The following is a 13,566-nucleotide window of genomic DNA, read 5'->3' on the forward strand; positions in this document are numbered from 1 at the left end:
AGTGAAGCTGATCTGAGCCCTATACAACTTAGATACACACACTTGCATGAAAACAGGTGCTCAATGCAACTATACCTTAGAGACAATTTTGTAGATACCCTTTAGAGCTTTAGTACTGTACCTTTCATAGCACACCCTTACAAAGTCTATCTATTTTCTTGTGCTTTGGGGATAAAAATTAAATGGTGGGCCAGTTTGATGCAAACAGGATTTAACAGATACAGAGATGTTATCAAGTAGCTGCTGCTTTTATTTGTGATGAATTTTCTTTTAATTTATGTCAAAGGCTGCCTACTCTTGGTGCTGCTTGTTTCTCACCATCTTTCCCAGGAATTCTTCTGCCTGTCCTCATATGATTACATTTCTGGGACATTGCAGAACTATTGCACGGATATTAATGCTCATCTGCCCATGCTGCTGTACACTGTAAGGCACCCTTCAATGAATCAAAGGACGGGACAGACATAAATAACACAGATATTGTTCTCTGTTTACACAGAGAATGAAGAATCGTCCTCACTCTTCCACCCCCTATTTTTCATATTATCTATTCCCAATCACATCAAAGTCCTCATCAGGATCTAAAATTAGAAATACGCCACCCAAGTCAGTAGTTCAAATCTGAAAACAATACGGCATGAACGGGAGGAAAAAAAAGTCTAATATTTTATGGGATGTTTTCCTAATTCCATGTAAAACTCTGACAACACAATTTGATCCTGGACTTCTATTGTAGAGAAAGTCCAAATTAAACTAACCGGAAATCTGACTGAGAAAGAACTGACCAGTCAGGCCCCAGGAGGATAAATACTGCTCCCTATGGATTGCTATGGCCTGTGTGTCAACTATCCTAAACATTATATCACTGATTTCTCATGTCTCCCATGGATGATGTGGGAGCATATGTATTCTGGAGGGGTTTTTTTTGTGTGTGTGTGAGAGTGATAATTTAAAAATAAATAAATACAATCCTAGTATTCTTGATGACATTAACAAGCATGTGACTGGCATTTAAAATGTTGAGGGTAGAGAACTACAGAAGCAAAGCTTAGGAAGTCATGTGGCTATTTCACTTCTTTCTACTTTCTAACCATTTGGCAAGACCAATCTGCTGATGTAGTAGCATATCAGTCTCTCCTCCTTGGATACAGTGACTTTGAATTTGGTCATGAGATTCAATCACTAATACATATTTCAAGCATTTGAACTAAAACACCTGTTGCAGTGAAACTAAATGCATCACTGTTCTAGTCTTCATAGCCCTATATTCTCTATTTATCTAATTTCTATGGAGCAAAATGATCTTGTACATGAACAAACTCCGGCAACATACCTCATGTAAATATGTGTATTGCACATGGTATGGAGCAACTTTCTCCTCTCCTTTTATTTCAACGTTGATTTTCAACCTAATGGCACCAGAGACAGCTGATTTATCTGTTCGTTTTTCTGAAGAAACAGAAAAATAATTGTTAATTATTACCAAGAATACATTTTTGTCAAAACAGAGAAAAAATAACTGCAGTTCTAAAAATTGCTTTGGTCCAAATAATGTTTTCTATGCCCCCAAAGTCCAGCTGTTGAGCACAACATGTATTGATTTTCATACTTAGGAATTTCTAACATAATGTCATTCTTGATATCTTTGTAAACATGAGCTCCCATATGGTCCAGGCTATGGAGCAGAATATTTTGCTGTGAAGTAAGAAACCTCCCATAATTTGTCCCTCAAACAAACTCAAAATAGGTTGTACACAAACTTGTGTACTACTTTCTTTTGAAGGAAATTTTATTATTATTGGTGCTTCCCCATGGGCATCTCCATCTTCAACATCCTCAAAGACATCCATGCCTGACGGGAAACTCCAAGTTCTGTGCATAGGTGTGATTCCTGAACGGGGGCTGAATCATACTGAAGAAAACATCTGGAGAACTTTGCATGAAGCCATCTATATTAGTCTATCTAGTTACTACTGCTCCTTGTGCGGACAGCTGTTCTTTGATTTCACCTATTATTATTCCAGCCCACTCCAGCAGTGTAATCTGACTGAACAAGCATTAAGACTTTTTTTTAAAAATAAATCTTCTGTACAGTGCTGTGAAATGAATCATGAATGAAGGGAATGGTATAAAGAGTAAGAATCTGGCATTCTTACTAATCCAATGCATTTCTTTTTTGAATCTTCCCCCCGCCCTGAAAAAGTGATGTGCGTGCACGTGGACTAAAATGACATATACCATCCTCCTTTTTAAGATATTACAATTAACAAGAGCCATCTATAAAGTTAATTGTAGAAGATAATTAAAAGCTTTGCAGTCTATGCTTTTTCTTTCTTCTCCAGTTATACAGTAAAGGTTATACAGTAAAGGTGTGTATTTTCAACATTAAATTGCTTCCAACCAAATCAGTTAAGCAACAATTTTTGAGGCATCAGTTTTATTAATTGAAAGACATTAAGGAAGTCTTTCAGGATGACAATGACTTGTTTAACTTATTAAAAACTACTCTGCATACAAATATAAAATAACACATGGCTAAAAGTTTTGTTTAATTTTCTGCAAAGAATCAAACATTTTTCTTTACATGTCTGTATATTTCAATGGACAATGAAACTTGAAGGAGAACAGTGGAGAAATAAAGGTATTACATTGCGCGATGAAGATCTTTGCCCAGAAAACACGTGTTCCAACTTTGGCAAACTCCCTGTTACATAATTTACCTTTTGCAAAGCAGGCAATCTAGATAAAACATTGTTATCATATTTACATTATCAAACAAATAGAGGAGGTACAACCATAGTGGATACAAACTTGCTTTCAGAAAAAAAACAATATTGCATGCTTATCTTTAAGTTAGCTAAAATCTACTTGCAAACATTAATTATTTGAACAAATACAAATTGGCACATTGTATGTAATCATGGGCCTAATTCTCATCTCTGATACATGGGTATAAATTAGAAAAGAGCTCAATGATAACAGAATAGGACAAGTGAAATGTCAAAGGAGAATTATGCCCAGGACTTTACATAAACATATATTAAATGATAACATGGTTATTATTTGATATTCAGTAAGCAAATGCTTCTATATGTTTTTCTGTGGCTCTTTGTAGATTCATTTCATGTACAATGAGGTGTGAATAAAGTGATCTGAAGTATTTATTTACACTATCCTGATAGCTGATTCTCATTTTGAATTAAATAAAAAATTTGTCTTTTGGAGTAGGCATTGCTTTAATTGGACTGCTATTCAATCTTTAAATAAAGTTTTATTTCTCTTAAGTGTGACTCAAAAGTGAGATCTAATTCCACCTTGACCTGAACCTGGAATCCAAAACTGAGTATAATTAAGATGGAGGTTGGCGGAAGCCCCCGGGTAGATATTGATGAACATGGAATTACCCACACTGTACACTTTTATCTGCCGCGTAGTCCCAGGCATCTAATAGTAAAGTTGCAACCTGATTAAAATCATATCAGTGTCTCCTGTCCTTCTTTTGGTGTAGCCGGACAATTATTTCTCTAAAATACTCAAAAGTGAGATCTAATTTCACCCTTTTAAACCTGGAATTCAAAACGGAGTATAATTTTATATATTAAGGGGAGTATTATTTTCATACAACAAATAACAAACAAAATGACAAAGTTCACAACAGTATACATGTTGAGATTTTGCCTAAACTAATTTTAAGTAGTAATAGAAAATGATTAATACCTAAGTTGTACCATACATCCATTTCTCCGCTTAGTGTTCTCACTTCAATTATTGTTTGCCCCAGAAAGTCATCGGATTCCTTTTTGAAATGTTGCTTTACTCTAGATTTAATATCATCATCTTCATCCCAGACTCTTACTTTTATTCTGTCTGTGGAGTTATGGCATTCACTGTAAAACAACACACAACAAGATACAGGCCATGATATACATTTTCCCAAACAGACTTGTGAATTACTCATTATTATTTATTAGTTATATTATTGTAGTGTCTAGGGACCCCAGTCATTGATCAATACTCCATTGTGCTAGGTACTGTTGAAACACAGAACAAAAAAGACAATCCCTGCTCCAAACTGCTCACAATATAAAACAAGAGACAACAGATGGTAGGGAAGCAATTAAAAAGGCAGGGAAAACAAACAGCAGTAGCCTTCAAAACACACCTACTTTTTTGAGGTATGCCTTACTTTCTTCCATGGACACCTCACCACTGGTGAATATCCCTCTCTATGGGAAAAAGTCCAGGGCAGCTGCCGCCAGGGAAGACATTGGCAGAGGGGCTCCATTAGACCCACTTAGCCAAAGTGAAGGGCCAGAAGAACCATAGGGGCCTGGAACTGTTGTGGATGCACAAAGTTTCCATGTGGATGTACATGGCCTCTCACGGACCTTCTGGGCACTGCAGAGATTCTGAGGAATCTGAGGGATATGGGGGAGGGGCAGGAGAGGAGGGAGGTGCCCCACAGTATATTACGTGAGAAAGGAGAGGCAGACTTCATACTGTCCTGATGCAATGACAGGACAGAAAACTCAAGAGAGGGAACTTTGCAGAGATTTCCTCCCATCAGCTCCTATAATAAAGCCCATCAAGTTTACAGTTACTTATTTCTCTAACCACTAGCCAACTGTTGCTCAGTCTTGGCTTTTTAATGTCATCAGTAGGAATCCTCAGGTATAGAAGTCTGCAGAACCATGATCAAGCTGCAGTGTCAGGTTATAGGCAAGCTCACTTTTAGGACACTCTAGCTAGACTGATGCTTGCTTTCCATTATTTGTAGAAGCAACTACGTTATTTCAGAGCTAAATCATTCCGTAATTCTACAAAATAGTTTTAAAATGTTACCTTAGTTTTAGTTAACCTGCAAAAAGGGTCTTAATTCAATAATAAGCCTGTATCTTTAGCATGGTCTGCTGGAGTAGGCATGAGAATGGCTGCAGATTTGTAGTTTGAGTTCCAATCCCAGCTCTACCATTAATTGACAGTGTGTCTCAGTTTCTCCAGTATTAATATGTGTGACGTTCCCCTGGTGTTATCTGGACTGGTGATCTGCTAGGTCACTCCAATCCTCGACTCTGGGAACCAGCCTTACCCTGCTCTGCTGTGAGAACCCCCACTCCCGGGATGTTCCTGCACAGCCTCTGGCATGTAAGCTGCTCCCAGCTATGTTAGTGGGCACTTTTGGCCACCTGCTGCTTTGATTGTGAAACTGAATGACACTAGCCAATATCTCCGGTCCCAGACACAACCCTGGGAACCTCCATCTTGCAGTGTCCAGTTATGCCTTGAGCTTGTCAATTTAACAGACATTGATATGCACCAGGTTTGTTATCCCAAGGGGAGTCTCTGACATGCTTCAAATCAAACGCACTGCTTCAGGTAGAATAAACAAATTTATTAACTACAAAGACAGATTTTAAGTGATTATAAGTCAAAACACAAAAAGTCAGATTTGGTCAAATGAAATAAGAGCAAAACGTATTCTAAGCTGATCGTAACACTTTCAGTGCCCTTACAAACTTAGATGCTTCTCACCACAGGCAGGCAGGTTGCCCTTCAGCCAGGCTCTTCCCTTTGATCAGAGCTTCAGTCGCTTGGTGGTGATGTCTGTAGATGGAGGTGGAAGAGAGGAAGACCATGGCAAACGTCTCTCCCTTTTATCATGTTCTTTCTTCCCTCCTGGCTTTGCCCCCTCTCCTTCAGGGTCAGGTGAGCATTACCTCATCGTAGTCCCTGACTGACCAAGGGAATGGAGGTGACTCACTCAAGAGTCCAACAGATCCTTTGTTGCTGCCTAGGCCAGTGTCCTGTGAGGCTGGACTAGGTCTGTCCCATACATGCCCTGATGAGATGTGAACTGCCCCCCTGTTCCTGGAGAGATTTGCCTGGGGTTGTTTTAAGCCATGAGGACACATTTTCAGTCTCATAACTATATACATGAAATTACAACCTATAACATTACTATAACAACAATTATTATAACATTACTATAACAACAATCCTCAGTGCATCATGAGCCTTCCGAAGACACCCAACATGACAAACTTTGCATTGGACACCACACATTGATTTTATAAGGATGAATATGGGGGTGCAGGGTGTTCCCCTGAGATATAGAGCATATGAGTACTTGCCTTCCAACTGGCATTTGACAAGGGTGTAAGGTGTTCCCCCGAGGTACAGAGTGTCACACCTCCCCACTTAGGTTACTGCAAGAGGATTAGTCACTCACCAGCTTGCAGGCCGTTTGTGTTATAGTTCTCTTGGCACCCAGCCATCAAGGCCATGAGGTGGCGTGCCTCAGTTTCCCCATTCACACACAGCAAACCAGGTTTGTTATGGTTTCTCTGGTGTGGTCAGCTTTAAATCGGTTTACTGGTATTAACTGAGAACTAGTGTTACCATAAGGTTTAACATCAGTAACAAAATTCTTATCCCAAAATTTAACATTAATACCAAATTTCTTTGATCACAGATGGGTGTTTACAAGTATCTTTATTAAACCAAACCCTCCGTTCAGTTAGTTTAGTTTGAGGTTAGTTTGTTCATTACCCCTGGTATCCTTTGACTCTCTCCACGTAATCAGTCACTGGCTTTTCTTTCCCTCCAGTGTTCCCCTCTGTGTGGGCTCTTAATTTAATCATGTTTCTGGAATTTTGGTATCTCAGGGTCTGGCAAGATAAGGGTCCAGGGGGATCCTGCACATTGGCTGGTCCTTTGGGGAGCGGTCTCCCAACCCCAGGACTGTATATATACAGAAAAAAACAGTTCCCTTTTGGGGGTTACTCGGTGTTTCCCCCTCTCAGTACTGACTCCTTCCTTGCCCCCCAGAGGGCTGTGATCAGTGCTCTCTGGGCTAGGCGTGTTTACCCTTTGATCATATTCACCTTTTCCCAGCAGTTTTCCCATAACTGCTCTCTGTGTCTCACCAGCCTGGGGGAAAACCCAATCAGTTGGGTCGTCTGTATTCTGACACCTGGCAATTTCCTGGTCCCAACTCCTCTGTTATCACAGGCATTGGAGCTGCATCAGTTAAATTTTGCAATCAGGGTAGGAACATTAAATCCCTGATGATAAGAGGGTATTACACACAGCCTTTCAAAGGTAGTCAGATATTCAGCAATAATCCTCCTCATTGTGTGCAGGACATAAGTGTTCCCACTTGTGCATTTTTGGAGTGATGAGAGTCTTTGGGGTCTGGGGCCTTTGGTTCTGCTTCTTTAGCAAGTCCGGCTGGTATTTTCTCTCTCTCTCTTTTTCTTCCATAGCCCTTCTGTATACAGCCTCCTCTTCTTTGAGCCTCGTTTCTGCCTGCTACATTTGAAACTCGTGGTACTTTTCCTTCTCTGCCACTTCCAGCTGGGCCAGTTCTAGTTTTGTAGCTGCCTCACTGGTAGTCATCTTCCTGCTTTCTTGGGCTTATTTCCCTCACCCGAAATAAACAAAGAGAAAATAACAAAACTCCTGTGACCACCTCCTGTGACTGTTCCTAGCCACTGCACTTAAGACTCACTTAAAATCACAAATATCACTGCTTAAAGTGTGAACTCCACTTGGAGTAACAAGCTGCACATACACCCTGCTCCGCTGTGCCACTGTGACATTCCTCACCCCATTTCCCCCCATTTCCCCCAGATTCTGCTCCCTCCTGTTCCTATCAGTGAAGTATCCAGCCTAGCAATGCATTTTAATTAATAAGGCTAATAAAGCATTTCAGCTAACATCTGCATGTGAAAGCCAGCATGATCAGTGGTTTACATCTGACCGATATACCCAAAATATCATCACTCCTCTTGTAGCTGCATTCAAGGATTAATTTAATTGGGGTAAGAAAAGGAAGATAAAACATTGTGTGGTTATTTTAGTGCTTGATCTGTGTGGCTCAGTAGTTAAAATGTCTATTTGTCTAAACAGTGAATGTAAAAAGCCTGAAGAATATTTCCTCGTTGGTTGCTCTAAGGAACTACATCATAACTGGTGTGATAAGAGAAGTGCTTCTGAGGAAGTGAGCTGTAGCTCACGAAAGCTTATGCTCTAATAAATTGGTTAGTCTCTAAGGTGCCACAAGTACTCCTTTTCTTTTTGCGAATACAGACTAACACAGCTGTTACTCTGAAACCTGTCAAATTATATGGTAGCTTGTGGTAAATCTAAGTCAATGAATAAACAAAACCAGTTTACTCTAGATTGTATTTCAGTATGCATTAATTATCTGCTCTCTTTTTCTGAAGAAAGCCAACATAGTTCCTTGAGCATGGCCATCCAACTAATTAGACCATGCAATTTAAAATCATAGGGCCCAATCCTGAGGGTAACCATTAAGATGTGTTAGCCTCAGCATGACTTTTCATGTGAGAAAAGTGACTTATATGTGTAAGAGTCTGCAGGACTGGATCCTGGTGAAGTAACTAAACTGTGAGTTAAGGCATTCTCCAACTTTAAGTCCTACAATAAGGTAGCTTGCAATGGCAAATGAAAGATCTTTCCTTCTCTCTCTGCATTTTTCAAGGACTCCATTTTTTGCTTGGTGTCAAGAGTTTGGTATTGAATTAAGAAAGTATTACAGTTCTATATACTTTGGTTTGATACTCATAGAGATGGATTAAATACCCCAGGAAGATCACGTGAGCTGGTGTAAAGGCTCATACACCTCCATGCCGCGGCTGGTGTAGCAGGGGAAAGGTGGCATGCCAGAGGAAAGGGAACATGACCGTGACATTCCAATGTGACACCGATCCTCATGTAGTTTTGGATCCCTTGGAGCTTTTTGCAGCTAGCATAACTAAGAACAACACTGAGGGTGCTCTTGAAGCTGGGGGACCAGCCTTGAACTCAGCTTCAGGGGAGTGCAACTATGATCTATCCACTGGGTGCAATTTTGGTGGGACACGAGGATCAGGTCCCTGTTTATTTGACCTCCCACTTGGTAAGACAACTCCCATCCTTTCATGTGCTGTGTATTTATACCCGCTACTGTATTCTCCACTCCATGCATCTGATGAAGTGGGTTCTAGCCCACAAAAGCTTATGCTCAAATAAATTTGTTAGTCTCTAAGGTGCCACAAGGACTCCTCGTTGTTTTTAGTGTAAGCAAAGACTTTTTGGACTAAAGTTTGGGGCTTATATTTGTCTAACACTTTTTTTCATTCTTGAAGGTTAATAACTTCACAAGATTTGGGAGGAACCAAAGCATAATTCTCATTGGAAGTTAAGGTAAATACTGATTAAACCACAATTTATCAATGTGCACCTCCTAGTAAAGGCTGAGTCAGGTGGAGGCACTTATTCTAGATGTGTTCCTGGCACGTTATCTCATGTATCTCTTTCAAAGGGGCTTAGAACTAAACTTACATGAGAAAATTTCCTGACTCCATGAAACGTATCTTTTTCTCTTCTGGACCTTAGTTTAGTGTGTTGTGACGAGACATATTACTATCTAGGCATTTGTACCATCACCATGTCTGAGCCCTTAGCCCCAGATCCAGCCCCTCCTCCACATGGGTGCGGGCTCCCCAGGCACCAGAACCAGTGTGGTTCTGCAGAGGAAGGAGGGACAGGATCCCAGGAAGCTGAATAGTATGTGCACAGCTCCATGAAGAGGCAGTAAAATTATGGGGAAATTTACCACTGAGATTCTGGAGGCTGTGCCACGGCATGAATCCTCTCAACCTTCTTATGCCATGGACTGCATATGCCATTGTAGTCACTGATTGTTGTAACTTACATATGACACTTTGAGTCCTTGTGTGTGGGGGGTAAGAGGATTCCCCCTCCTGCTTACCTCACTTACCTGTCCAGTGCCCAGCCTATCCTGACTCTGAGGATAAAATTTGCCCCTTACAGAAGTGTTCTCCCTCCAGCCACTCTCTAATAAGAAAAGATGAACGTGGGGCAAAGTACAGTGTGAGGAGGCTAAGAAGTTATTTGCTTTTTATTGCACAAAGGTTCTGGGAACATCTACGTTCCAAAGCTGAAAAGGTTGCAATATATTCAGATACTAAATGCTACATGCAAGTTTTCATAGTTTTTCAATAGGATAGGAGGTACTGCACTCTCACACTTACGAAGTGCTATACAGACATGAATTCATAATGGTCACATCACCCCTTTTTTGTGAGTTCAAAGTGAAGATCTGGATTAACAACCTTTATAATAAATAAACATACTTCTGTAATATTTATGTAAACTTAATGTAACCTACACTGCCTCAACTCTATTGTATTTCCTTATATTGTATATCCAACATGCTCTCTTCCAACAACCCTCCAACGTCTCCAAGCTCACCATCAGAAACAAGCTCCCCACAGACCAAGTCACACCAAATCAAATCAGCACCAGGAGTTGCCAAAATCTGAAGACATACCTCCACCACTGGGATGATCAACATCCCCCACAACACACCTTTCAGGATCCACGGGTCCAACACCTGCCTCTCACAACATGTGGTATATCTCATCCAGTGCACTAAATGTCCCAACAACAACTGTGTGGGTGAAAAGAGAAAAGCACTATGCATTTGAATGAACTCATACAGAAAAATGACAAAAGATAAAAACATTATCACCTGTGGATGCACACTTTTCAGAAATCAATCCCTATATCTGACCTCTCAGTTCTCACCCTCAAAGGAAACCTGCACAACACCTTCAAAAGACGAGCCTGGAAGCTTAAATTCATAACTTTGCTTGACGCTAAAAGTCACGGACTGAATAGACACATTGGATTTGTGATTTATTGCAACTATCTATAACCCACTAACGCCCAATCCAAGCGAGCATTCCTACTTCCTCCTTTCCCTCCTATGACTGGAAAGGTGTGAACTAGCCACTTCACTTGAAATGTGTGTTAACTTCTTATGCTAAACAATCTGTTCCACCTTGTATTTAGCTGTGACCCTCTGAGTACATTTCCCAAACATGAAAAAGAGCTCTGTATAAGCTGAAAATTTTCTCTCAGCAACAGAAGTTGGTCCAATAAAAGATATTACCTCACCCACCTTGTCTCTCTCTTTTAATATTTAAATCAGAAAATAACTCGTATTTTGTGCAATTCTATCTATCATTAATTTTAAGACATTGGTAACTAAACCAAGAGCTGGATGAGGAAAATGAATTTGGCTGAGAATACAACTAAATACTGTTGTATAGCAATTAATATATCTGCGTTGAGCAGAACAGCAGTTTAATCACAGAAACATATTCTCCTTATTGTGTTTAGGAAGAGCTCTCTTCTTATCAGCAGAGGAGTTGCTTACTCTGAAACTTTAAAGCATCAATTTTATATTGCTAAAAGGAAATCAATTTTCTTGAAACATCTAAATTTTCTTGTTATTTCACATAGAAGTGAACTAGCACTGTATGCTGGCAAAATTCTGGAAATAATCAATAGATTAATATAGGCTAGGAATGGGGTAAGTCTACAGATGGTGATTTAGACTGATACTTAAAATGTCTGTTAAATTTCCAATACCCCCCACTCCCCGAGACTTGGTAACATCCTTACCAGCCAACTTCCACTTATGCAAATTGTAACAGCTGCCTTGGAAACCACAAAAGCTTTTCCAGTGGTTTATTCATTTAATTTAAATACAAACGCAATGAAATTATGAGCAAATTAATGTTGTTCCTCAAATACAACAGTGATTAAACTCAAAAGCTACAAGAACCTAAGCTCTGGGGGATTCAACTTATTGCCTGAAACACTGTAATAAGACACACATGCATTCACAATATGTATAAAGTGAATTTGTGGTAGTTACAAAAGGGCATTATGTTTTTTGTTGAGGAGAAGGCCTCGTGGAAGAAGGCTTTGCAGTCCCAACACCAATTAAAAGAGCTATGCAGTCTGTAGAAATGTGGGAGGCAGCCAGACAAAGGACAGACTAGATTACGACAAAAATACTCCCTTGCTCCCCAGCTCCTCTCAACTTGGGGAGTTAAGGCTGCTTTGTGCTACACAGCCTTTGTCATAAATATAAAGGGAAGGGTAAACCCCTTTGAAATCTCTCCTGGCCAGGGGAAAGCTCCTCTCACCTGTAAAGGGTTAAGAAGCTAAAGATAACCTCGCTGGCACCTGACCAAAATGACCAATGAGGAGACAAGATACTTTCAAAAGAGGAGGGAGGGAAACAAAGGGTCTCTGTGTGTCTATATGCTTTTTCTGCCGGGGATAGACCAGGAATGGAGTCTTAGAACTTTTAGTAAGTAATCTAGCTAGGTATGTGTTAGATTATGATTTCTTTAAATGGCTGAGAAAAGAATTGTCCTGAATAGAATAACTATTTCTGTCTGTGTATCTTTTTTGTAAAAGGTTTTGCCTAGAGGGGTTCTCTATGTTTTGAATCTAATTACCCTGTAAGGTATCTACCATCCTGATTTTACAGAGGTGATTTCTATTTACTTCTATTTCTATTAAAAGTCTTCTTGTAAGAAAACTGAATGCTTTTTCATTGTTCTAGATCCAAGGGTTTGGGTCTGTGGTCACCTATGCAAATTGGTGAGGCTTTTTATCCAACATTTCCCAGGAAAGGGGGGGTGCAAGTGTTGGGAGGATTGTTCATTGTTCTTAAGATCCAACGGTCTGGGTCTGTAGTCACCTAGGCAAATTGGTAAGGCTTTTTACCAAACCTTGTCCAGGAAGTGGGGTGCAACGTTTTGGGAAGTATTTTGGGGGGAAAGACGTTTCCAAACAGCTCTTCCCCAGTAACTAGTATTTGTTTGGTGGTGGTAGCGGCCAATCCAAGGACAAAGGGTGGAATATTTTGTACCTTGGGGAAGTTTTGACCTAAGCTGGTAAAGATAAGCTTAGGAGGTTTTTCATACAGGTCCCCACATCTGTACTCTAGCGTTCAGAGTGGGGAAGGAACCTTGACAGCCTTAAATCCTGCTGAAGTCAATTATAGATTCCTCTTGCATAGAAGAATCCTCGGATGACACAGGGCTTCTGTTATAGCTCCTATGCCATCTGTTAGGGGGCTTATTCCTTCACCCACTTACTTCCCCGGTCCTTCTCGCATTAACAGAGAGCAACAATACCCGAAGTCCAAAGGTGCAAACAATTCGATGTTTATTGGGGTGAACTTCCAGCAAGCATAATTCCAGTTTCCTTCCTTAGTGTCCCCCTTCCCAGCTCTGACACCACAGAGCCTTACACCTGTGTCCCTGTTCCCATTCCTGCCCTTAGCCGAACATAATTCCAATTTCCCCACCCCCATTCCCTGTTCCCATTTCCCACTTTAGCAAAACATGATTCCAATTTCTCCATCTCCCCCACCCACCCACTTCCTGATTGACTGCAGACTATATAGTAAAACTTGAGTTCTGCTTAGCTATACCTTAACCAATCATTTTCCTGAAATTTAACTAACCAATCCTAACATATTGTAACATGATTATGTAACCAAGTATATCTCACCACCTTAATTAGTTTACACCCAGCAAAATTAATTATACAGCAGAAAGGAACAATCACAGAACCAGACAGAGATTACACAGACAAACAATAGCAAAGTGGGAACTATAATGACAAAACAATACAGAAGTGAGGATTTCACATCCCAGCTATTGATAA

The 13,566-nt window shown here is 40.2% G+C and overlaps 1 protein-coding gene across 4 annotated transcripts in view; it reads right to left on the reverse strand.

The window, feature by feature from the left end:
* Window positions 1-13,566, reverse strand: part of UNC13C (unc-13 homolog C) — a 427,801-nt gene that overhangs the window by 241,767 nt on the left and 172,468 nt on the right. For all 4 annotated transcript variants that reach the window (XM_073303829.1, XM_073303827.1, XM_073303826.1 and 1 more), the window contains exons 10-11: window positions 3,718-3,887; window positions 1,334-1,449 (exon numbers count right to left, since the gene is read on the reverse strand). In XM_073303829.1, coding sequence (XP_073159930.1) covers window positions 1,334-1,449; window positions 3,718-3,887 — 286 coding nt within the window. The remainder of the gene's footprint in view (window positions 1-1,333; window positions 1,450-3,717; window positions 3,888-13,566) is intronic.

The sequence above is a fragment of the Lepidochelys kempii genome, chromosome 10, assembly GCF_965140265.1.
Source record: "Lepidochelys kempii isolate rLepKem1 chromosome 10, rLepKem1.hap2, whole genome shotgun sequence".
Lineage (NCBI taxonomy): Eukaryota > Metazoa > Chordata > Testudines > Cheloniidae > Lepidochelys > Lepidochelys kempii.